Below are 27,065 nucleotides of genomic sequence, written 5' to 3' on the forward strand. Positions count from 1 at the left end.
TATTTTTAATTTTTAAGTAGTGAGACTAAACTTCAACTCAGAAATAGTAATGTAAGATCCGGAATTTGTATTCGGGTAACAAATAAAAATTATATTCCTTATTTCCACCAAGGACGTAAAGATTCTTACTTATAAATCATTGTTTCCACTATGAAACCGTAGTCTATATGTTTAGCTCACCTGGCCCGAAGGGCCGGTGAGCTTTTGCCATGGTGCGACGTCCGTCATCCGTCCGTCCGTCGTCCGTCCGTCCGTCAACATTTCCTTTAAATCGCTACTTGTCATAAAGTACTGCATGGATGTTAACAAAATTTGGTCAGAAACTTCCTTAGGGGAAGTTGATCAGATTTTGCATAAATGGTCACCCTGACCCCCCTGGGACCAGAGGGGCTGGGCCCAATAGGGAAAATAGAGGAAATTCCTTTAAATCGCTACTAGTCATATAGTACTTGATGGATTTTAACCAAATTTGGTCAGAAACTTCCTTAGGGGAAGGGGATCAGATTTTGCATAAATGGTGACCCTGACCCCCCTGGGGCCAGAGGGGCTGGGCCCAATAGGGGAAATAGAGGAAATTCCTTTAAATCGCTACTAGTCATAAAGTACTTGATGGATTTTAACCAAATTTGGTCAGAAACTTCCTTAGGGGAAGGGGATCAGATTTTGCATAAATGGTGACCCTGACCCCCCTGGGGCCGGAGGGGCTGGGCCCAATAGGGAAAATAGAGATAATTCCTTTAAATCGCTACAAGCCATAAAGTACTTGATGGATTTTAACCAAATTTGGTCAGATACATCCTTTGTGGAAGGGGATCAGATTTTCCATAAATGGTGACCCTGACCCCCCTTGGGCCGGAGGGGCTGGGCCCAATAAGGAAAATAGAGGAAATTCCTTTAAATGGCTACTTGTCATAAAGTACTTGATGGATTTTGACCAAATTTGGTCAGAAACTTCATTAGGGGAAGGGGATCGGATTTTGCATAAATGGTGACCCTGACCCCCCTGGGGCCAGAGGGGCTGGGCCCAATAGGGGAAATAGAGAAAATTCCTTCAATGGCTACTTGTCATAAAGCACTGAATGGATTTTAACCAAATTTGGTCAGAAACTTCCTTAGGGGAAGGGGATCAGATTTTGCATAAATGGTGACCCTGACCCCCCTGGGGCCGGAGGGGCTGGGCCCAATAGGGAAAATAGAGATAATTCCTTTAAATCGCTACAAGCCATAAAGTACTTGATGGATTTTAACAAAATTTGGTCAGATACATCCTTTGTGGAAGGGGATCAGATTTTGCATAAATGGTGACCCTGACCCCCCTTGGGCCGGAGGGGCTGGGCGCAATAAGGAAAATAGAGGAAATTTCTTTAAATGGCTACTTGTCATAAAGTACTTGATGGATTTTGACCAAATTTGGTCAGAAACTTCCTTAGGGGAAGGGAATCGGATTTTGCATAAATGGTGACCCTGACCCCACTGGGGCCAGAGGGGCTGGGCCCAAGAGGGGAAATAGAGGTAATTCTTATAAAATGGTTCCTTGTTCTTATTGTCAGAGTCTTTGTGATAATTACTAAAAAAAACAGGTGAGCGATACAGGCCCTCTGGGCCTCTTGTTCCAATTTTGATTTTCATGTTTGTGAGGGTAGTGGAGTTTAGACACTGGGTTTCCGAGGGTGAAACAACTCTAATATCACGGCGGTTAGCTCCTCGGCCAAGTTTTTGATATAGACACCCGATCGAACCTTGAAATACAAGCATCATTTAAAACGTACTACCCCGATTACTAAAGACCATTTAGTTTTCAAATATTTTTGGTTGGTAATTTTTATATCCAACAATGTAAGTTGATGGATTTTATAAATATTGAACACATTTAATTTGTTCATAAAAGTTCAAATTATCAAATGTGAAATATATCATGACGAAAATACTGTCCCGACCGAGGCCAGTTTGATATAATAAGAAATTGTTTGTAATTACCGGTAAGTGATTTGTAACTGCTAATTACAGGTGTCACCACTCATCAGGTGTACAGTTGGTCACACCTGGCCACTGCTTTCGGTCATTGCCCCAATTAACTCAACGGGAGTCCATTTACCTGTATCCGGATATGACCCCCATCCCCCACTTATGTAAGTTAGTAAACAACATAGACGATTAGAATTCATATAGAATCATATATATTATTACTGTATAATGTGACGATTATTCCGATTTACCGAGCCATGTTTTCACTGTAATTAAATTTCCCCTTTTCTCCGGTTTTAGCCCATTTAACTTTATTATTTTGATGAATGAATGTAATTTACAAAATATTTTTAGCAAACACAACCCCCAAAAATATAATCCTCAAAATATACAGAATATCAACCAGACTAACACGTTAGAGCTTTGATGTCGCTAGATTACATGTAGGTCAATTTTCATATTTAAACGCAAATATATGTCACCTTCCTATCCCACCGCAATCATTTTGAAATATGATTTATAAACATTGAACTTTAGACATCAAAAGTACAAAAATGTACCTTTTTCATTACCTTCAATTATATTAAGTGTTTGTGTAATGAAAAGAAGATTTGAGGTATTATCAGATATGTCTGTGTAGGTACTAACAACATGAAATTATTAGACCTTCGATAATTCTTAAATCCTTTACACCTTTCAATCTAAAACTAAAAATGAATAAAAAAAATTACCCGGTTATACAACGATATGAGCAACATTTGAATCCTAGCATTGAAGATTTGTTCTTATTTTCTAATGCATATAGACATGTCTAATAAATTAATTGGACTGTAAATGTTTCTGGCGTTGGTGATTCTTTCCTGGCTGTACTTCTGGTAATACACAGAAAGGATTTCAGTTGATGAGCTAAAACATTTCATAGTAATTATATAAGTCACTGATAAACTGTAGCTTATTCTGATTAACTGATTCCTCTGTGTACTACTAATTATGGATTTTAATTAGTTTTACATGCTTTGCGTAACGTTCTTATCATGATACTTTATGGAAGAACTAAATCTCTCTCTCACTACAGTTGTAGGTAAAATTAAAACCTGTTATAATTAAATCAGCAAAAAAAAAAAGTAAATGTTTCTGATTAAATAAGCGAATCGATTTCTTCACTAATTCCATGAGCTGTGCTCTTACATATCCGGAATTTTGGTACGTAATTAATCTCACCTTTGCTCATTCCAATATATTCACTCCGTAATACCGGAAGTGATAGTTGCAGAGGATGACACGAACCGGAGACCAATGCTTATAATTTTAATGTAAACAAACTAATGTATGTGTTCCTTCTTTTGATGTACTTGCCGATTTGTTTTTATATTTGAGTTCCAATGTCAATTTAAAGTTGGTATGCCGTTACACATTTCATTTTAGCTATCCTAAAAAGTTGTAAAGTCTCCCTTTTGAGATTCTACTGTTCTGTGTTCCGAAATGCGTAACTGTTACTGTCACCTTCTTGGTGTTACGACCGTGCCATCAATGTTGGCGATCTTTGGTCGTGGGGATGGGACACAACGGCGTTTCACAGTTATATACACAACGATATTTCTTTTTAGTTTTTGGGGCAATCTGAAAGATAAAATCAGAATAAAAAGAGTGTGGTTTTGTTTGTTGTGAAGGCTTCAGCAAGTCCAGTAGCACGGCTAAACCTGGCTAAGTTGTATAGACCTTCGTTAGCTAGATTTCAAATTGACTATACAGTCAAGTCTGACTTAACATAAAGTGGACAAATGTAAACAAACTGATGAGGTCTGCTCACGTTTTTCTTGTGCAGTATGAAAGCATAGGTGATGAAACGTGTAATAAAATAATTCTACAATGCAAAAAAAATCTGCTAGATCCAATATGGCGTTGTGTGACTTGTGTCTTCTGCAGATAAGCATCCACCTGATGAAGATTAGGGTCATATGTGTGTTTGAAGCATGCAGATCCTGTGTGAAATTGGACATTTGCAAAAAGAACTAAGCAGCTCGAAAACAACAAAATATGTGGCATAGTTTAAATGAAATAGTGGGATTTTTTATCTATTTCATTAGAACATGAAGATGAATGGATGCGAGTGTCAAAATTTGTGTGACGACATTTAAAGTATAAAAATCGAAAGAAATTATTTTGGATCACAAAAATGTTTCGTTCTGGTGATTCGCAAGATTTATCATTTAGTTATCTATGTGTACATTGATTTTTTGACCACTTTTTGTTTACCTTTGTCCTCTGTACATGTTGTTTGATTTTGCTACAGATATATACATAGTCAAATCTAGGTACATGTATATAACCAGATTTAGCTGTGCTACCGGATCTGTTCAAGGAATGTGTATGGGATGTACGTATGCCTTGAAGACTTTGAGTGTCTTGCTTTGAACTACTGTTACCGGTAAGAGATTGTTTTTGGAGGTTTGATGAATGTCTCTCATTGAAGTCCTTACTTGAGCCTTCTAAACTTTATTCTGGAAAAGCAAGTCAAGTTGACCTACCTCACGCTCTTGTAAGAGTTTATTACAGAAATAATCTGATTGCACTCATAATGTTCTCATCTTGGCAGATATCACTAGTGGAGATATTTTTCTCTCCATACACACATACATTATTTAGTATCATGAATTAAAAAAAAAGACCATCTCATTTTTAGTTCACCATCCTGAAGGCTAAAATCTTTAAACAACTTCTCGTCAATAACCAAGAGGCCATGATACCTGACATTGGGCCTGTAGCATGCATGCTGGGACGAAGAGCTACCTTGTTTGTTCGATTGAATGACCTTGACCTTCATTATGATCCCATCATAATAAAATCTATCTTATACCATCATCTGCTGGTGTGGCCTGATAGTTTGACCTCTTTGTCTGTTGCAGTATTCCAATCCAATTGAGATGTTAAATAATATGAGATATTTTGGATATGTAACAGGAGTGATGATCAACCAAATCCAATTCCATTATAAATGATTTATTTATAAAACAAAAATTGATCCATTTATGACCTATCTTGTATGATATTTGGTTGTTTTGCTGCAGGTTTCCACATGTATGCTGTTAGTACCTGAAGAAAACGCAATGAGCCAAGTAGACGTCGGGACAGAGAAGAAGGCGATACTCCTGAGGAAGGGCTCAACAAATAAAATGGCTTTGAAGGAAAAAGTTGTCCAGATTTATGAGGCATTTTTCCAGGTAAAAGCATCTGACCCAAATGGTCTCTGTCAGGATGACCTATAGTCATCATGCTTCGTCAGTCGTCGTCCACTGCGCTGTCCGTAAACTTTCAAATAGGCTATAATCTTCAAAAAAACTTCGTGTGAATGACTAAGAAGCCTATAGACTTGATATTAAGACTGGAATGAAGGGCTACCAAGTTTGTTCAAATGAATGACCTTTACCTACTTTTAAGGTCAAAGTCATCTTATATTTCGGGAACTTAAAGCTTCAACTAAGGAGTTACTGATGTCTTAATTGTTAGCCAGTACATACTCTGACTATGTTGTTTTTGCCTCTTGTTAAATATAACCTATAACCTGGAGTGCTTTATTATCATTGATTGGAAAATCATTTTGATGTCATGGCTTGACTTTGGTAAACAATATTGTGAGGATTTGAGGATATAAGAAAAAAATGGCGACCTCCGCTGGGTATTGTAGTTATGTGGTAAAAAATATCTAAATTTATGTTAATTTGTTATGCTATACTATCTCTTTACAGGGAGAAGATCCATCAGCGGGTAATAGTCATTTCTGGGACGAATTCTTCCTTCTGAAGGTAACTTATAGAATTAAGTTCTATCAATTATCTGATGATTCTATTGAAAAGTATATTCGAATGTGTAAATTAAACAAAGCAATTATTGATCGATTGTTATAGCCTTTACTGAAGTCGGAATTTCATATCTAGAATGTATCAAACAGAACCTGAACCATTTGATGTTCCCAAGCGTTTCGTTTGTGTTATTTCTGTTAGCTAACTTTAACCACTAACAAATGCTGATGATCATGAGATGCTTTGATGATCCGCATTATGGAAATTAACATTGTTAGGTAATTACTGAAATGAAAACTGTTTCCACTACGATTTTATGTAATAAACTTTTTATTTTTATTTCCTATAGGTTAACATTGCCTACATAGAAAATGAGTTTGACAAGTTGACTGGGGAAGCTTTGCTCGTTCTAAAGGTATAAAGTTACTGGTTTAAACCATTTCTGTATTTGGTATCCTAGCATTATTCTAGGGCGTTGTTGACTCTATACTTACTTTGCTCTCATCATCAGATGTTTCTTATTTTCCAGTAAACCATATTCTATATTTGGTTTTTAGCAATATTCTGTGGTGTTGTCAACTCCATGAGAATTTACATTACAACTTTTTCCAAACACTTTTTTATTCAGTTATTTTCCTTTTCAAATCTCATGTACATCAATGTGCCAGTACACAACCTGGATATAACAGACAGTCTACATATTACAGAAAATATCAAGGAGTCTCCTTTATACAATGTATTGTATTTAATAAGCATTTATTTAATATCGTGTGCATAGAAAATTTTAATTGAGGTAAATTTGAAATTTTTGAACTTCCTGTTGTATTGTGATGGGTGGGACCTACCTTTGAATTAAAGATTTAACTGTTACATAAATATTATTTTGTATTTCAATAATACAGAGTTATCTTCCTTTGTTGGTATGCATTGGTTACTGTTTTTATAGAAATCATCAGAAATTTTGTTCGCAAAGCAATAACATCACAGTCAATACCTATGCACAAGGGAGATAACTCTGCGACATGCACTACATAGGATAAATGTCAGTCTGAACTAAATAGGGAAAGAAATTTAGAATATTTACATTATTGTTTTACAAAAACTAAATGCAGGTAAATGCTATTGTTTTGTATTTCCAGGATAATTTAAACATGCTGTTTTATCGGGCTGTTGAAACACTGAAAGAAGAAAATCCAATCCGTGTTGTAAATGCTCTCTATGTAAGTATTAATAAGTGAACATAATGGTATGAGAACGTCTACAATCAACCAGTTATCATGTGTATACCATTACAAAAAGTTTGCATCTTCAAATATTACAAGAAAACAAATAAAAAAACAGCTTACATTTTACAAAAATCTCAGTTTCTGCATCTCCATTCAAAACATTTTGCAAAGCCTCCAAACACTCTAAACAGCAAAATCAAACGATTCCTATTGTTTGTGATATCAAGTAGTAACATTTCTTAATGTTTTTGTCTTGAAATGCTCAAGAGGTCCTTAAATTATTTAAGAGTTGTTTTCTTATTCTCTTTAATTACTTTAGAGGCTTTTAAATTGCTTAAGAGTTTTACTTACTCTGAAATATTAAAGAAGATGCCTTCCTCTTGATACGTTCAAGACTAGTTAGATGTGGTAGTATAAACATACATCATTTAAGTGTTAACAATTAATCATGTTTTAGATAATTAAGTTTTTTTAAGTTGATTTTTTTTATTGTAGAGTAATCTTGTATTAGGTTTGTTTGAGAATAGCCTTTGATATGCCAAGGATTGTTCATTTCTCTGTTTTTCAGACACTAAGTGCTCTGATCAATGGTATTTTCAAGAAAAACCTCGGTGACTTTGGATTTGATGTGATAAACCTACTGATTGGCTTTGATTCTGCTGAGAGGGTTATGCAGGTATTTAAATTACTAGCTTTATCATTCATATTGATTTTGTTCTATAGATTCATATTTTTATGATGTAATTGATTTTCAATAATTATTTTTATTTTAAGAAAATTGATTACAATTTGGACTGTTTGGTGGGAGGCATTTGTAATGACACTTGATGGGGTTAATCATCATGTTTTCTCTAAAACTGATGAGAATAAGAAATCCTTGTTTTTGTTCAGTCCCTTGTAGAGAGCCTGAATGCCATTCTTACCAGAGAATACTCAATTACGCTAAAACAACAGGTCCTGAAGTTCCTACAAGTCCTGGCAACCGTAAGTCTTATAACCCTTGGTTATGGTGATTCAGTGATATCTCATCGCTCATCATTGTGTATTCAAATCACTTTTCATCCATCCATCTATCCGTCCCACTCTCCTTAAACAATTCATGTTATGTCTCAAAAAGTACTGAAGGAATCCTTTTCTTTTAATGTGGATTTTCCTTGGTGCCTTATTGTGCATTTTGAGGCTTATCATATAACAAGATGTCTGACAGGCATTAACTTTGTTATCTTTATTCAAAAGAAAGTACAGCAGTGATCAATTCCATATGCAGGTTTTCCTTGATGCCTAAAATGTAGTGATTCCCTGTATGTAGTTAGTGCTGTATGTAGTTAGTCCTGTATGTATTGAGTCCCTGTATGTAGTGAGTCCCTGTGTGTAGTTAGTCCCTGTATGTAGTGAGTCCCTGTATGTAGTGAGTCCCTGTATGTAGCATGTCCCTGTATGTAGTGACTCTGTATGTGTAGCAAGTCCCTGTATGTAGTGAGTCCCTGCTTGTAGTGAGTCCCTGTATGTAGTGACTCTGTATGTAGTGACTCTGTATGTGTAGTGAGTCCCTGTATGTAGTGAGTCCCGTATGTAGTGAGTCCCGTATGTAGTGAGTCCCTGTATGTAGTGAGTCCCGTATGTAGTGAGTCCCGTATGTAGTGAGTCCCTGTATGTAGTGAGTCCATGTATGTAGTGAGTCCTGTATGTAGTGATTCCCTGTATGTAGTGATTCCCTGTGTCCCTGTATGTAGTGATTCCCTATGTAGTGAGTCCCTGTATGTAGTGAGTCCCGTATGTAGTGAGTCCCGTAGGTAGTGAGTCCTGTATGTAGTGATTCCCTGTGTCCCTGTATGTAGTAAGTCCGTATGTAGTGAGTCCCTGTATGTAGTGAGTCCCTGTATGTAGTGAGTCCCGTATGTAGTGAGTCCCTGTCTGTAGTGAGTCCATGTATGTAGTGAGTCCATGTATGTAGTGAGTCCTGTATGTAGTGATTCCTGTATGTAGTGATTCCCTGTGTCCCTGTATGTAGTGAGTCCCGTATGTAGTGAGTCCTGTATGTAGTGAGTCCCTGTATGTAGTGAGTCCCTGTATGTAGTGAGTCCCTGTATGTAGTGAGTCCCTGTATGTAGTGAGTCCCTGTATGTAGTGAGTCCCTGTATGTAGTGAGTCCCTGTATGTAGTGTCCCTGTATGTAGTGAGTCCCGTATGTAGTGAGTCCCTGTATGTAGTGAGAGTCCCTGTATGTAGTGAGTCCTGTATGTAGTGAGTCCCTGTATGTAGTGAGTCCCTGTATGTAGTGAGTCCCTGTATGTAGTGAGTCCTTGTGTAGTGAGTCCCTGTATGTAGTGATCCTTGTGTAGTGAGTCCCTGTATGTAGTGAGTCCCTGTATGTAGTAAGTCCCTGTATGTAGTAAGTCCCTGTATGTAGTGAGTCCCTGTATGTAGTGAGTCCCTGTATGTAGTGAGTCCCTGTATGTAGTGAGTCCATGTATGTAGTGAGTCCTGTATGTATGTAGTGAGTCCCTGTATGTAGTGATTCCCTGTGTCCCTGTATGTAGTGAGTCCCGTATGTAGTGAGTCCCTGTATGTAGTGAGTCCCTGTATGTAGTGAGTCCCTGTATGTAGTGAGTCCCGTATGTAGTGAGTCCCTGTATGTAGTGAGTCCTGTATGTAGTGAGTCCCTGTATGTAGTGAGTCCTGTATGTAGTGAGTCCATGTATGTAGTGAGTCCTGTATGTAGTGATTTCCCTGTGTGTAGTGATTCCCTGTGTCCCTGTATGTAGTGAGTCCCTGTATGTAGTGATCCTTGTATGTAGTGAGTCCCGTATGTAGTGAGTCCCTGTATGTAGTATTACTCCCTGTTATGGTGTAGTACAGTCCCTGATGTAGGTGAGTCCCTGTCTGTAGTGAGTCCATGGTACTGAAGCTCTTCTGTTGTATATAGTGAGTCCTTGTGTCTTCTGTCTATCCTGTATGTAAGTACAAGTGTGAAGTCCCTGTATGTAGTATGAATCCTTGTCATGACAGTGAAATCCTATTAGTAATTGTGGAAGCCTTCTGTCTGTAGTAATCTGTATAGTAATCTACCGATAAACAATGTTTTATTAATTGTATATAAATTCTTCTGCGGACAATGTGAGCCAGAACACATTGTTAGAGTACTCCTCATCTAACAGTGTGTTTGAATCACTCATACAAATCCTCAGTAACTCCATCTCCAGGCAAATCCTCGGACATGATGCTGTTTTTATTACTCACGTTACTGGTGCAGTACAGAATCTACGAGGTGGGTCAATCTATATAGAAATTTACAAACTGGAAGCTCTTCTGTCTATCTATATAGTAATCTACAAACTGGAAGCTCTTCTGTCTATCTATATAGTAATCTACAAACTGGAAGCTCTTCTGTCTATCTATATAGTAATCTACAAGTTGGAAGCTCTTCTGTCTATCTATATAGTAATCTACAAGTTGGAAGCTCTTCTGTCAATCTATATAGTAATCTACAAACTGGAAGCTCTTCTGTCTATCTATATAGTAATCTACAAGTTGGAAGCTCTTCTGTCTATCTATATAGTAATCTACAAGTTGGAAGCTCTTCTGTCTATCTATATAGTAATCTACAAGCTGGAAGCTCTTCTGTCTATCTATATAGTAATCTACAAGCTGGAAGCTCTTCTGTCTATCTATATAGTAATCTACAAGTTGGAAGCTCTTCTGTCTATCTATATAGTAATCTACAAGCTGGAAGCTCTTCTGTCTATCTATATAGTAATCTACAAACTGGAAGCTCTTCTGTCTATCTATATAGTAATCTACAAACTGGAAGCTCTTCTGTCTATCTATATAGTAATCTACAAACTGGAAGCTCTTCTGTCTATCTATATAGTAATCTACAAGCTGGAAGCTCTTCTGTCTATCTATATAGTAATCTACAAGCTGGAAGCTCTTCTGTCTATCTATATAGTAATCTACAAACTGGAAGCTCTTCTGTCTATCTATATAGTAATCTACAAACTGGAAGCTCTTCTGTCTGTCTATATAGTAATCTACAAACTGGAAGCTCTTCTGTCTATCTATATAGTAATCTACAAGTTGGAAGCTCTTTCTGTCTATCTATATAGTAATCTACAAGTTGGAAGCTCTTCTGTCTATCTACTATAGTAACTACGAAGTCTCTTCTGTCTGGAGTTATCTATGTTTATAGTAATCACAGTGCAATTAATCCACATGCATTGCTATCGTTAGCAATACATACGTATACTATAAACAAGACTTACGTGTACTAGGCCTAACCCATGTACAAGAGTCGTTTGGTAATCTATTTAAGCGATGGTTAATATTACGGAAAGGAATATAAAAACGAAAACACGTTTGTAAAAAATGAAACTAAAAAAGAGGAACGAAAGCGCTACAACACACCTACAAAATACTTCGATTTAGAATGATCGATTTGCTCAAGTATTTATGCCAAAGTTGTGCAATGTAACAGTTTGAGTATGAGTTACTAATAAATGTGGCTCGCTTATTTTACCGTTCCGTAAATTCTACAAACCGCTGACCACTGGCGGCGGCGAACATCAAACACGACTAACTGTATCTTTGCCGTACTAATGATTTAATAACGCAGCTTGTAAAAACAAAGCACCGGGTATCGGCCTGATTATTGATGTTAATATCTGGATTTCAGCTAGCAACACAAGCTGTCATAATTCCTATTGTCGGCGAAGGGCCGTCGCGAGCAGCTAGTGTTTCATGCCGCGGGTATCAGCGAACACCTGATCTGTACAGGTAAATTTTTATTCGATCATGAGTGTCAGTTACTTGTTCTTATAATGGTCCATTCGATACATCGAGAACTTCGATTCATAAAACTTCGATTCATACATGGGTTATTAGTAATGTTGTATAGTGAAGAAATTCGGGACCAGACAAAAAGTTCGATACAGCGAGAAATTCGATTCATCGAAGTTCGAATCATCGAGGTTTGACTATATATTTAATTGAATGATAATAATGGATTGTACATTGTGTGTTTCAGTCAGCTAACCAGTACATTGTAAAGGGAGATAATTTATATATTTAATTGAATAATAATGGATTGGTGTGTTTCAGTCAGCTAACCAGTACATTGTAAAGGGAGATAATTTATATATTTAATTGAATAATAATGGATTGGTGTGTTTCAGTCAGCTAACCAGTACATTGTAAATAATGAATTGATGTGTTTCAGTCAGCTAACCAGTACATTGTAAAGGGAGATAATTAATATATTAAATTGAATGATAATGTATTGATGTGTTTCAGTCAGCTAACCAGTACATTGTAAAGCTGTCCATTGTGGATGATGAGTTGGCTCTCACTGTAAGTACACATGTTTGATAAAATTTGGTACACAGAACCCTGACATAAGGGGGAGTAAGTAAACTATATACCAGGTAGGGTTCTACAATGTCCCCTGTATTAATGGAGTTATTCTAAATATAGTTGTAGAGCATTATCTAATATTAAGAAGTAAGGAATGATCTTTAAGGAATTACTACAGTAGGTCACAAGTTAAGGTCATTGTATCAAGGTCACTCAGTGTCCATTTGATTTTGTTGCCTTTAAGTGGTGTTTGTGATATAACCTTGGGGTAGAATTCCTTCCTGTCAGTATTCTAGTTGTCATAGCTAAATATGTTAAATCTTATTAATCAAACATAAATATTTACTGAAATTAAACACTTTTACTGATCATATTTTATGCTTTGATGTTGATGTTGTGATATTTGTATTTTGACAGGGATATGCACAAGTTGTCCACAGTGCACTCTCAGATTTCAACAAGTAAGTATCAATATACAAAATCAAGTTAAAAAAATAAACATTTGAAAACATTTATTTTTGTTACCGCTATTTCTCAGAAAGTACTGGAGGGATCTGTCTCAAATTTCATCTGTAGGTTCCCTTTGGACCCTAATTGTGCATATTGCATTTTGAGACCGTTCAGTTTACAAAATGGTCGTTAGGTAGCCATCTTGGATTTTGATAATTGAAGTTTGTTACTGCTATATCTCAGAAAGTACTGAAAGGATCTTTCTCAAATTTCATATGTGTAGTCAAAGGTTTAATAGCAGAGAAAAGATCCCTGGTTCCTTTGTCAGAAATATCCTTGGAAGGTGCTTTTTTTTTATTAACTATAGATTTTCTTTCTTTTCAGCAAATTTAGGAACAGAAATGCAGAACAGCAGAATGGCTGGTTTTCAGCTCTGGCTTCAATGGTTTGTATTGGAGTGTATATGTAATGATGTCACAGTTTTGAAAATTTGATGGAATTGATATGATACATATTACTTTCATATGTATGTTCCCCTAGGGCTCTAGTTATGCATAATGCATTTTGGGACCGCTCAGGCTCGGTGTTTCAATGGTGATAGAAAATATTCTGCATGGGAGATAACTCTTACAATAACTTTTGCTGCCTTTTCTGATAGGAATTTTCTTTCTTTCATCAATATGTCATTATTTTCAATCATTCAAAGATAAGTATTCTATTTTATTTTCAGGTTGGAAATATGTTTGTAGCTGACGAAAAACAAATATCAGGAGTGCGGTATGTATTTGTATTTTTATGGGAAATCCAGAGAAATACTGGCCTAGGGAAATACAGGGAAATACTGGCCTAGGGAAATACAGGGAAATACTGGCCTAGGGAAATACAGGGAAATACAACCCCAGGGAAATACAGGGAAATACTGGCCTAGGGAAATACAGGGAAATACTGGCCTACTGGCCTAGGGAAATACTGGCCTAGGGAAATACTGGCCTAGGGAAATACTGGCCTAGGGAAATACAGGGAAATACTGGCCTAGGGAAATACTGGGAAATATAACCCCAGGGAAATACCAGCGAATACCAATTCAATAGTGAATGTTTCTATCTTGCATATCAATTTTGTAGGGTGAAAGGGTCAGGATGACCTATAGCCATTGTGTTTCGTCAGTTGTGATGCACCATTTGTATACTTTTAACATTTTAAACTTCTTCTCTGAAGCTTCTCAAGTTCTACCAGTGCGATTTGGTTGAAATTTGTGTGAAATGATCCTGACATGGTCCTGACAAAGTGTTATTATTTTTCGGGTTGATCTGAAATCCAAGATGGCCACCACAGATGTCATCTTGAAACACACAATTTGAATTTCTTCTCCAGTTCTACCTAAGCGGTTTGGCAGAAACTTGCCTGAAATGATCTTGACATGGTCTCGATGATTTTTTGGGTCAATCATAAATCCAAGATGGCCGCCACCGCTGCTGTCTTGAAAACACGTTTTCAACTTCTTCTCCAGTCCTGACATGGTCCTGACAAGTGTTTCGGGTTGATCCGTAATCGAAGATTGCCACCATGACATCATACATGTATCTAATTAATTTCCTATACTACTGTTGTCAAGGTAGTCAGATGACTGTTAAGGCCCTTGGGCCACTTGTTTAGGATTACTTGAATGAATTGATTACATGGCTGATGACGCTGTTCTTCTGTCTGTATGAATCGTGATTGAATTGTTTGAATTATGATTGAATTGTAAGAAAATGATTACAAGGCTGATGATGCTATTCTTCTGTCTGTATGAATTATGATTGAATTGTTTGAATTATGATTGAATTGTATGAATATGATTACAAGGCTGATGACGCTATTCTTCTGTCTGTATGAATTATGATTGAATTGTATGAATATGATTACAAGGCTGATGACGCTATTCTCCTGTCTGTATGAATTATGATTGAATTGTTTGAATTATGATTACAAGGCTGATGACGCTGTTCTTCTGTCTGTATGAATTATGATTGAATTGTTTGAATTATGATTGAATTGTATGATTTTGATAACAGGGCTGATGACGCTGTCCTCCTGTCTGTATGAATTATGATTGAATTGTATGAATATGATTACAAGGCTGATGACGCTGTTCTTCTGTCTGTATGAATTATGATTGAATTGTATGAATTATGATTGAATTGTATGATTTTGATAACAGGGCTGATGACGCTGTCCTCCTGTCTCTGTACGAAGCCATTCATCTCAACAGAAATTTCATAACTGCCCTTACTCATGTATGTATATCATCATTTGTCCATTTAATCTTTAACTCATTTTCATTAGCTCACCTGGCCCAAAGTGCCAATGAGTTTATGTCTTGGAGCGAGGTCCGTTGTCCGTCCGTCAGTCCGTCTGCTGTCCGCTGTCTGTCCTTCAACATTTCCTTTAAATTGCTACTGGTCATTAAGTTAAATATGGATATAACCAAATTTTGCCTGAAATATCCTTGGGGGAAGGGGAACAGAGTATGTATGAATTTTGGCCCTGACCCTCCCCGGGGACAGGAAGGGCTGGGCCTAATAGAGGAAATAGAGGTAAATCCTTGTAGTCGTTATTAGTCATAGAGTTCTACATGGATTGTGTCTAAATTTGGCCTAATTTTGGCTCTTTGTTAATTACTATGAGTAAGGCCTGTTATAAATAAAAAAATCATAAGGAAATAAATTCTTAGTCTGTATTTATAACATCGCTTAGTTTAACATACCAGGTGAGTGATATAGGCCCTCTGAGCCTCTTGTGAATTCATATATTGAGAAGTTCAAATTTCATTCAATTTATTTTGAAAAATCCTTGTACAAAATTGAAACTTGGCTGTATTGTGTAGAGGTGCATGCAAATTATGGTTAGTCAAAGTTTTGGTTGCCATGGTAACCAGGTCACTATACACAAGTTTTTGTCGAAAAAAATTGTCCGGGCAACTCCTCCTAAACTACTAAATTAATTTCAATGAAACTATGTGCTAATGTTGGGGACCATGTACATTTTTTTTGGTCAAAATTTTGGTTGCCATGGTAACCAGGTCACTATACACTATATATTGTGATAATGATTGGAATGTCGAGATAATACAAGTTGTGTTGTTGTTTCAGACTCACACTCCATCAACACCAACCACACCGCCGTCCTCCCCTACATTGAGTGAGCCTCCCCTTGACAAAGGTAATAACCCTGTGTACTACTGCTGGGCTAATAACCCTGTGTACTACTGCTGGCCTAATAACCCTGTGTACTACTGCTGGCCTAATAACCCTGTGTACTACTGCTGGCCTAATAACCCTGTGTACTACTGCTGACCTAATAACCCTGTGTACTACTGCTGGCCTAATAACCCTATGTATTACTGCTGGCCTAATAACCCTGTGTACTACTGCTGGCCTAATAACCCTGTGTACTACTGCTGGCCTAATAACCCTGTGTACTACTGCTGGCCTAATAACCCTGTGTACTACTGCTGACCTAATAACCCTGTGTACTACTGCTGGCCTAATAACCCTGTGTACTACTGCTGGCCTAATAACCCTGTGTACTACTGCTGCCCTAATAACCCTGTGTACTACTGCTGGCCTAATAACCCTGTGTACTACTGCTGGCCTAATAACCCTATGTATTACTGCTGGCCTAATAACCCTGTGTACTACTGCTGACCTAATAACCCTGTGTACTACTGCTGCCTATAACCCTGTGTACTACTGCTGGCCTAATAACCCTGTGTACTACTGCTGGCCTAATAACCCTGTGTACTACTGCTGCCTAATAACCCTGTGTACTACTGCTGGCCTAATAACCCTGTGTACTACTGCTGGCCTAATAACCCTGTGTACTACTGCTGGCCTAATAACCCTGTGTACTACTGCTGGCCTAATAACCCTGTGTACTACTGCTGACCTAATAACCCTGTGTACTACTGCTGGCCTAATAACCCTGTGTACTACTGCTGGCCTAATAACCCTGTGTACTACTGCTGGCCTAATAACCCTATGTATTACTGCTGGCCTAATAACCCTGTGTACTACTGCTGGCCTAATAACCCTGTGTACTACTGCTGGCCTAATAACCCTGTGTTAATACTGCTGGCCTAATAACCCTGTGTACTACTGCTGGCCTAATAACCCTGTGTACTACTGCTGGCCTAATAACCCTGTGTACTACTGCTGGCCTAATAACCCTGTGTACTACTGCTGGGCTAATAACCCTGTGTACTACTGCTGGCCTAATAACCCTGTGTACTACTGCTGGGCTAATAACCCTGTGTACTACTGCTGGGCTAATAACCCTGTGTACTACTGCTGGCCTAATAACCCTGTGTACTACTGCTGGCCTAATAACCCTGTGTACTACTGCTGGCCTAATAACCCTGTGTACTACTGCTGGCCTAATAACCCTGTGTACTACTGCTGGCCTAATAACCCTGTGTACTACTGCTGGCCTAATAACCCTGTGTACTACTGCTGGCCTAATAACCCTGTTGTACTACTGCTGGCCTAATAACCCTGTGTACTACTGCTGGCCTAATAACCCTGTGTACTACTGCTGGCCTAATAACCCTGTGTACTACTGCTGGCCTAATAACCCTGTGTACTACTGCTGGCCTAATAACCCTGTGTACTACTGCTGGCCTAATAACCCTGTGTACTACTGCTGGCCTAATAACCCTGTGTACTACTGCTGGCCTAATAACCCTGTGTACTACTGCTGGCCTAATAACCCTGTGTACTACTGCTGGCCTAATAACCCTGTGTACTACTGCTGACCTAATAACCCTGTGTACTACTGCTGGCCTAATAACCCTGTGTACTACTGCTGGCCTAATAACCCTGTGTACTACTGCTGGCCTAATAACCCTGTGTACTACTGCTGGCCTAATAACCCTGTGTACTACTGCTGGCCTAATAACCCTGTGTACTACTGCTGGCCTGATAACCCTGTTAATACTGCTGGCCTGATAACCCTGTGTACTACTGCTGGCCTAATAACCCTGTGTACTACTGCTGGCCTAATAACCCTGTGTACTACTGCTGGCCTAATAACCCTGTGTACTACTGCTGGCCTAATAACCCTGTGTACTACTGCTGGCCTAATAACCCTGTGTACTACTGCTGGCCTAATAACCCTGTGTACTACTGCTGGCCTAATAACCCTGTGTACTACTGCTGGACCTAATAACCCTGTGTACTACTGCTGGCCTAATAACCCTGTGTACTACTGCTGGCCTAATAACCCTGTGTACTACTGCTGGCCTAATAACCCTGTGTACTACTGCTGGCCTAATAACCCTGGTGTACTACTGCTGGCCTAATAACCCTGTGTACTACTGCTGGCCTAATAACCCTGTGTACTACTGCTGGCCTAATAACCCTGTGTACTACTGCTGGCCTAATAACCCTGTGTACTGCTGGCCTACTGCTGTACTACTGCCTAATAACCCTGTGTACTACTGCTGGCCTAATAACCCTGTGTACTACTGCTGGCCTAATAACCCTGTGTACTACTGCTGGCCTAATAACCCTGTGTACTACTGCTGGCCTAATAACCCTGTGTACTACTGCTGGCCTAATAACCCTGTGTACTACTGCTGGCCTAATAACCCTGTGTACTACTGCTGGCCTAATAACCCTGTGTACTACTGCTGGCCTAATAACCCTGTGTACTACTGCTGGCCTAATAACCCTGTGTACTACTGCTGGCCTAATAACCCTGTGTACTACTGCTGGCCTAATAACCCTGTGTACTACTGCTGGCCTAATAACCCTGGTGTACTACTGCTGGCCTAATAACCCTGTGTACTACTGCTGGCCTAATAACCCTGTGTACTACTGCTGGCCTAATAACCCTGTGTACTACTGCTGGCCTAATAACCCTGTGTACTACTGCTGGGCTAATAATAATAACCCTGTGTACTACTGCTGGCCTAATAACCCTGTGTACTACTGCTGGCCTAATAACCCTGTGTACTACTGCTGGCCTAATAACCCTGTGTACTACTGCTGGCCTAATAACCCTGTGTACTACTGCTGGCCTAATAACCCTGTGTACTACTGCTGGCCTAATAACCCTGTGTACTACTGCTGGCCTAATAACCCTGTGTACTACTGCTGGCCTAATAACCCTGTGTACTACTGCTGCCCTAATAACCCTGTGTACTACTGCTGGGCTAATAACCCTGTGTACTACTGCTGCCCTAATAACCCTGTGTACTACTGCTGGGCTAATAACCCTGTGTACTACTGCTGGCCTAATAACCCTGTGTACTACTGCTGCCCTAATAACCCTGTGTACTACTGCTGGGCTAATAATAATAACCCTGTGTACTTCTGCTGGCCTAATAACCCTGTGTACTACTGCTGGGCTAATAACCCTGTGTACTACTGCTGGGCTAATAATAATAACCCTGTGTACTTCTGCTGGCCTAATAACCCTGTGTACTACTGCTGGGCTAATAACCCTGTGTACTACTGCTGGGCTAATAACCCTGTGTACTACTGCTGGGCTAATAACCCTGTGTACTACTGCTGGGCTAATAACCCTGTGTACTACTGCTGGGCTAATAACCCTGTGTACTACTGCTGGGCTAATAACCCTGTGTACTACTGCTCACCCTGGCGACGGTAAGGATAAGGTTAAGGTTTTGTTGAAACTGTTCAAATACTGTTGCGTTTGAAGAACATGCTGCATATTGAGAATTTTAAGAGGCCCAATGGGTCAAAATGGCCAGGTTAAGGTTTTGATAAAAGTGTTGAAGTACTGTTATCTGTGAAAACTGACATTGATTTTAACATATATATGATAATGAATGTTGTAATGGTTATGAACAAACAGTTTAATGAAGAACATGCTATTTTTGGTATGGACATTTTAAAGAAGAAAAAATACAATTTTGAGAATTTCAATATGCTCAAGGGGCCAATTTGTACTTTACTTTTCATTACAACTGACATTGATTTCTGCCTGGATATTGAGCCTAGTATTACAATATATGTTGTTATACCGAGTAGATATGGGATATGATTTTAGGGGTAAAACCAAAACAAAAATGTACTCACATGATTAAGCTGTTAGAAGGCCGCCAGAGACTTCATTGTATATAGTATAGAATTATATCTGTTGATGTTATGGGTGTAATGATATAAATTTATACACCATGTGGAAATCTCACAAATATACGTTGTGATGTTTACAGCGTCGCCAGCAGGTTTAGCTGTGATAGAAACGGTGAATCAACCCACCAACTTGTTAGTGACATTTCTGGAGTACAGCTCTGTGGTCATACAGGATACCAAAGGTAGGATTTACTGTATAAATGTGATGTATACTGTTAGTGACATTTCTGGAGTACAGCTCTGTGGTCATACAGGATACCAAAGGTAGGATTTACTGTATAAATGTGATGTATACTGTTAGTGACATTTCTGGAGTATAGGTCTGTGGTCATACAGGATACCAAAGGTAGGATTTACTGTATAAATGTGATGTATACTGTTAGTGACATTTCTGGAGTACAGCTCTGTGGTCATACAGGATACCAAAGGTAGGATTTACTGTATAAATGTGATGTATACTGTTAGTGACATTTCTGGAGTACAGCTCTGTGGTCATACAGGATACCAAAGGTAGGATTTACTGTATAAATGTGATGTATACTGTTAGTGACATTTCTGGAGTATAGCTCTGTGGTCATACAGGATACCAAAGGTAGGATTTACTGTATAAATGTGATGTATACTGTTAGTGACATTTCTGGAGTACAGCTCTGTGGTCATACAGGATACCAAAGGTAGGATTTACTGTATAAATGTGATGTATACTGTTAGTGACATTTCTGGAGTACAGCTCTGTGGTCATACAGGATACCAAAGGTAGGATTTACTGTATAAATGTGATGTATACTGTTAGTGACATTTCTGGAGTACAGCTCTGTGGTCATACAGGACACCAAAGGTAGGATTTACTGTATAAATGTGATGTATACTGTTAGTGACATTTCTGGAGTACAGCTCTGTGGTCATACAGGATACCAAAGGTAGGATTTACTGTATAAATGTGATGTATACTGTTAGTGACATTTCTGGAGTATAGCTCTGTGGTCATACAGGATACCAAAGGTAGGATTTACTGTATAAATGTGATGTATACTGTTAGTGACATTTCTGGAGTACAGCTCTGTGGTCATACAGGATACCAAAGGTAGGATTTACTGTATAAATGTGATGTATACTGTTAGTGACATTTCTGGAGTACAGCTCTGTGGTCATACAGGATACCAAAGGTAGGATTTACTGTATAAATGTGATGTATACTGTTAGTGACATTTCTGGAGTATAGCTCTGTGGTCATACAGGACACCAAAGGTAGGATTTACTGTATAAATGTGATGTATACTGTTAGTGACATTTCTGGAGTATAGCTCTGTGGTCATACAGGACACCAAAGGTAGGATTTACTGTATAAATGTGATGTATACTGTTAGTGACATTTCTGGAGTACAGCTCTGTGGTCATACAGGATACCAAAGGTAGGATTTACTGTATAAATGTGATGTATACTGTTAGTGACATTTCTGGAGTATAGCTCTGTGGTCATACAGGATACCAAAGGTAGGATTTACTGTATAAATGTGATGTATACTGTTAGTGTGACATTTCTGGAGTATAGCTCTGTGGTCATACAGGATACCAAAGGTAGGATTTACTGTATAAATGTGATGTATACTGTTAGTGACATTTCTGGAGTACAGCTCTGTGGTCATACAGGATACCAAAGGTAGGATTTACTGTATAAATGTGATGTATACTGTTAGTGACATTTCTGGAGTACAGCTCTGTGGTCATACAGGATACCAAAGGTAGGATTTACTGTATAAATGTGATGTATACTGTTAGTGACATTTCTACAGGGAGTACTGTATATGATGTAACTGTATGACATTCTGAGTACGTCTGGTCATACAGGATACCAAAGGTAGGATTTACTGTATAAATGTGATGTATACTGTTAGTGACATTTCTGGAGTACAGCTCTGTGGTCATACAGGACACCAAAGGTAGGATTTACTGTATAAATGTGATGTATACTGTTAGTGACATTTCTGGAGTACAAAGGTTCTGTCAAATTTCATGTACAGGTCTATACAGGATACCAAAGGTAGGATGTTACTGTATCTCAGAAAGTAGTCAAGGGATCTTTCTCAAATTTCATGTGTAGTAATATGTAGTAAAAGCTTGAAAAGCAGAGAAAAGATCCCTCTTTCCTTTGTCAGACAAAGATCATTCTTAGGTGGGCGCCAAGATCCCTCTGGGATCTCTTGTTTAGAATTGACATAATTACATGAGTTGATAGTTAATGTTGGATTCTGTTTCAGACACAACCCGATACAGCAACGCCAAACTGTGTTTAGTTATTCTGACGTGTATAGCGGAGGTATGTCATTCCGTTTTATAATTTTCGCTGATGATTGTTGATACAATATAACTAATGGTGACTATAAAATAGAATGGCCAAAACTTGTGGACTACAACAGGAACGACATGCACAAGGCCTGGCTTGATATGTACGTAGGATAGACATGCTGCTATCTGTGTTACCTCCCTTACAAGCAACATTACTTGATTCATGGATCAAGTATACATATTGTGAATACATTGTAATTATAAAATGATTAATAATAAATAGTTTATCTTGTGTGAAAAATAAATAATTGTTGTATGGCAATTAGAATAAAACTGCTTGGTTTAAACAAATAACTTGATAAAAAATTAAAGCTGTAAATGAAGGGAAGTAACTCTGGTAGGTCAGAATGCTGTATTGGTACATGGAAATGCATTGATAACCGCAAAATATTTAAATATTTCAGCAAAGTCTTCACACAAGTTAGTAGTTTGTATTTATTTATTGCAGGATCAGTACGCAAATTCACTCATGCATGATGTCAACATGAACTTCAGAGTTAACCTTCATCGAATGGTATTTATAGCAAGTTTATTGGATTCAGGTTGTCCGTCTGTCTGTCGGTCCGTCTGTCAATCCGTCTGTATGATCAACTTCTTCTCCTAACTACCAGGGATTTCAAGCAAAGTTGTGCAATAATCAAAACACAGGGTATAAGTGCTTTATCTATATCGGAACAAAGACACCTTATCTTTTAACGTAATCTGTTCCAAAAGGTCAGAATGACCTATATTGACCCATCGTCATCCAACGTGGGCCATCTTTAAACTTTACATTTTGATCTTCTTCAGATTTACAATTTATCTTAAACTTACCTAAATTAATCCTGACATGATATTGACCAAGAATTATGATTTTTTGATCAATTCGAAATCCAACATTGCCGCTACAGTCATCATTTTGAAAACAGATTTTAAACCTCTTTTCAAGTTTTACCAATGAGATTTAGCTGAAACTTGCCTGAAATGATCTTGGTTAAGTCCAAACCAAATGACTTCTTCTCTGAAACTAAGCATTGAATAGCTTTTATATTGCATCCTTTTGGGCTGGAAATTCAAAATTATACAAATGTGGGATAGACCCACTGGGAGCACCAGGAGTCTAGTATTTTTATGGGGTGGGGATTCAAAATTATACAGAGAATAGGGCCGACACCCTGGGGATCTGAGGAGTGGGACTCAAGGGGTCAATTTCGCTATTTCCAATTGTAAGAGTTTTTGTGATAATTATATATAAGCCCTCTGGGCCTCTTGTTTACATTTTCATGACAAACAATAATTTCCTAGCTTTCAGTATATAATAAAAATGAAATAGTTCAAAATTGCTCTTTTAAAACAAAGAAATATGCGATCATAAGTGGCACAATAACTTGAACTTAGGGTAGTCAACCCAGTAAGTGCTCCATCCCTATAATTAGCGTAGTCAACCCAGTAAGTGTCCCATCCCTATAATTAGCATAGTCAACCCAGTAAGTGCCCCATCCCTATAATTAGCGTAGTCAACCCAGTAAGTGTCCCATCCCTATATAATTAGCGTAGTCAACCCAGTAAGTGTCCCATCCCTATAATTAGCATAGTAATTAGCATAGTCAACCCAGTAAGTGTCCCATCCCTATAATTAGCGTAGTCAACCCAGTAAGTGACCCATCCCTATAATTAGCGTAGTCAACCCAGTAAGTGCCCCATCCCTATAATTAGCGTAATTAGCATAGTCAACCCAGTAAGTGTCCCATCCCTATAATTAGCGTAGTCAACCCAGTAAGTGTCCCATCCCTATAATTAGCGTAGTCAACCCAGTAAGTGCCCCATCCCTATAATTAGCGTAGTCAACCCAGTAAGTGCCCCATCCTATATAGCGTCAACCCAGTAAGTGCCCCATCCCTATAATTAGCGTAGTCAACCCAGTAAGTGCCCCATCCCTATAATTAGCAGTAGTCAACCCAGTAAGTGCCCCATCCCTATAATTAGCGTAGTCAACCCAGTAAAGTTGCCCCATCCCTATAATTAGCGTAGTCAACCCAGTAAGTGCCCCATCCCTATAATTAGCGTAGTCAACCCAGTAAGTGCCCCATCCCTATAATTAGCGTAGTCAACCCAGTAAGTGTCCCATCCCTATAATTAGCAGTAGTCAACCCAGTAAGTGCCCCATCCCTATAATTAGCTGTAGTCAACCCAGTAAGTGTCCCATCCCTATAAATTAGCGTAGTCAACCCAGTAAGTGCCCCATCCCTATAATTAGCATAGTCAACCCAGTAAGTGCCCCATCCCTATAATTAGCGTAGTCAACCCAGTAAGTGCCCCATCCCTATAATTAGCATAGTCAACCCAGTAAGTGCCCCATCCCTATAATTAGCATAGTCAACCCAGTAAGTGTCCCATCCCTATAATTAGCATAGTCAACCCAGTAAGTGTCCCATCCCTATAATTAGCATAGTCAACCCAGTAAGTGTCCCATCCCTATAATTTTAGCTATAATTAGCATAGTCAACCCAGTAAGTGTCCCATCCCTATAATTAGCGTAGTCCCAACCCAGTAAGTGTAGAAAATTAGCACAGGTCCAACCCCAGTAAGGTATCCCATCCCTATAATTAGCGTAGTCAACCCAGTAAGTGCCAACCCAGTAAGTGTCCCATCCCTATAATTAGCATAGTCAACCCAGTAAGTGTCCCATCCCTATAATTAGCATAGTCAACCCAGTAAGTGCCCCATCCCTATAATTAGCGTAGTCAACCCAGTAAGTGCCCCCATCCCTATAATTAGCGTAGTCAACCCAGTAAGTGCCCCATCCCTATAATTAGCGTAGTCAACCCAGTAAGTGTCCCATCCCTATAATTAGCATAGTCAACCCAGTAAGTGTCCCATCCCTATAATTAGCGTAGTAATTTGCGTAGTATGCCATCCCTATAATTAGCATAGTCAACCCAGTAAGTGCCCCATCCCTATAATTAGCGTAGTCAACCCAGTAAGTGTCCCATCCCTATAATTAGCATAGTCAACCCAGTAAGTGTCCCATCCCTATAATTAGCATAGTCAACCCAGTAAGTGCCCCATCCCTATAATTAGCATAGTCAACCCAGTAAGTGTCCCATCCCTATAATTAGCGTAGTAATTAGCGTAGTCAACCCAGTAAGTGCCCCATCCCTATAATTAGCATAGTCAACCCAGTAAGTGCCCCATCCCTATAATTAGCGTAGCGTAGTCAACCCAGTAAGTGTCCCATCCCTATAATTAGCATAGTCAACCCAGTAAGTGTCCCATCCCTATAATTAGCGTAGTCAACCCAGTAAGTGTCCCATCCCTATAATTAGCATAGTCAACCCAGTAAGTGCCCCATCCCTATAATTAGCGTAGTCAACCCAGTAAGTGCCCATCCTATAATTAGCATAGTCAACCCAGTAAGTGCCCCATCCCTATAATTAGCATAGTCAACCCAGTAAGTGCCCATCCCTATAATTAGCGTAGTCAACCCAGTAAGTGCCCCATCCCTATAATTAGCGTAGTCAACCCAGTAAGTGCCCCATCCCTATAATTAGCATAGTCAACCCAGTAAGTGCCCCATCCCTATAATTAGCATAGTCAACCCAGTAAGTGTCCTATCCCTATAATTAGCGTAGTCAACCCAGTAAGTGTCCCATCCCTATAATTAGCATAGTCAACCCAGTAAGTGTCCCATCCCTATAATTAGCATAGTCAACCCAGTAAGTGTCCCATCCCTATAATTAGCATAGTCGTAGTCAACCCAGTAAGTGCCCCATCCCTATAATTAGCATAGTCAACCCAGTAAGTGTCCCATCCCTATAATTAGCATAGTCAACCCAGTAAGTGCCCCATCCCTATAATTAGCGTAGTCAACCCAGTAAGTGCCCCATCCCTATAATTAGCGTAGTCAACCCAGTAAGTGCCCCATCCCTATAATTTAAGTAGTCAACCCAGTAAGTGTCCCATCCCTATAATTAGCATAGTCAACCCAGTAAGTGCCCCATCCCTATAATTTAGCGTAGTGTCCATCCCATATTAGCGTAGTCAACCCAGTAAGTGCCCCATCCCTATAATTAGCATAGTCAACCCAGTAAGTGTCCCATCCCTATAATTAGCGTAGTAATTAGCGTAGTCAACCCAGTAAGTGCCCCATCCCTATAATTAGCGTAGTCAACCCAGTAAGTGTCCCATCCCTATAATTAGCAATAGTCAACCCAGTAAGTGTCCCATCCCTATAATTAGCGTAGTCAACCCAGTAAGTGCCCCATCCCTATAATTAGCATAGTCAACCCAGTAAGTGTCCCATCCCTATAATTAGCGTAGTCAACCCAGTAAGTGTGCCCCATCCCTATAATTAGCGTAGCAACCCAGTAAGTGCCCCATCCCTATAATTAGCGTAGTCAACCCAGTAAGTGTCCCATCCCTATAATTAGCATAGTCAACCCAGTAAGTGCCCCATCCCTATAATTAGCGTAGTCAACCCAGTAAGTGCCCCATCCCTATAATTAGCGTAGTCAACCCAGTAAGTGCCCCATCCCTATAATTAGCATAGTCAACCCAGTAAGTGCCCCATCCCTATAATTAGCGTAGTCAACCCAGTAAGTGCCCCATCCCTATAATTTAGCGTAGTCAACCCAGTAAGTGCCCCATCCCTATAATTAGCATAGTCAACCCAGTAAGTGCCCCATCCCTATAATTAGCGTAGTCAACCCAGTAAGTGCCCCATCCCTATAATTAGCGTAGTCAACCCAGTAAGTGCCCCATCCCTATAATTAGCGTAGTCAACCAGTAAGTGCCCCATCCCTATAATT

General features: G+C 39.0%; 1 protein-coding gene across 1 annotated transcript in view; it reads left to right on the forward strand.

The window, feature by feature from the left end:
* Nucleotides 1-3,204: 3,204 nt before the first annotated feature.
* The window catches only part of LOC138335591 (armadillo-like helical domain-containing protein 3), a 39,285-nt gene continuing 15,424 nt past the window's right edge, over nt 3,205-27,065 (forward strand). The window contains 18 exon segments of the mRNA XM_069284752.1: nt 3,205-3,292; nt 5,034-5,186; nt 5,712-5,768; nt 6,115-6,180; nt 6,905-6,985; nt 7,560-7,667; nt 7,883-7,976; nt 10,098-10,219; nt 10,221-10,259; nt 12,281-12,337; nt 12,758-12,801; nt 13,175-13,235; nt 13,521-13,567; nt 14,994-15,069; nt 15,925-15,994; nt 20,013-20,114; nt 22,191-22,249; nt 22,727-22,792. Of these exon segments, the coding sequence (XP_069140853.1) occupies nt 5,046-5,186; nt 5,712-5,768; nt 6,115-6,180; nt 6,905-6,985; nt 7,560-7,667; nt 7,883-7,976; nt 10,098-10,219; nt 10,221-10,259; nt 12,281-12,337; nt 12,758-12,801; nt 13,175-13,235; nt 13,521-13,567; nt 14,994-15,069; nt 15,925-15,994; nt 20,013-20,114; nt 22,191-22,249; nt 22,727-22,792 (1,290 nt within the window). The 5' untranslated portion in view covers nt 3,205-3,292; nt 5,034-5,045.

Source organism: Argopecten irradians, chromosome 11 (genome assembly GCF_041381155.1).
Source record: "Argopecten irradians isolate NY chromosome 11, Ai_NY, whole genome shotgun sequence".
Classification (NCBI taxonomy): domain Eukaryota; kingdom Metazoa; phylum Mollusca; class Bivalvia; order Pectinida; family Pectinidae; genus Argopecten; species Argopecten irradians.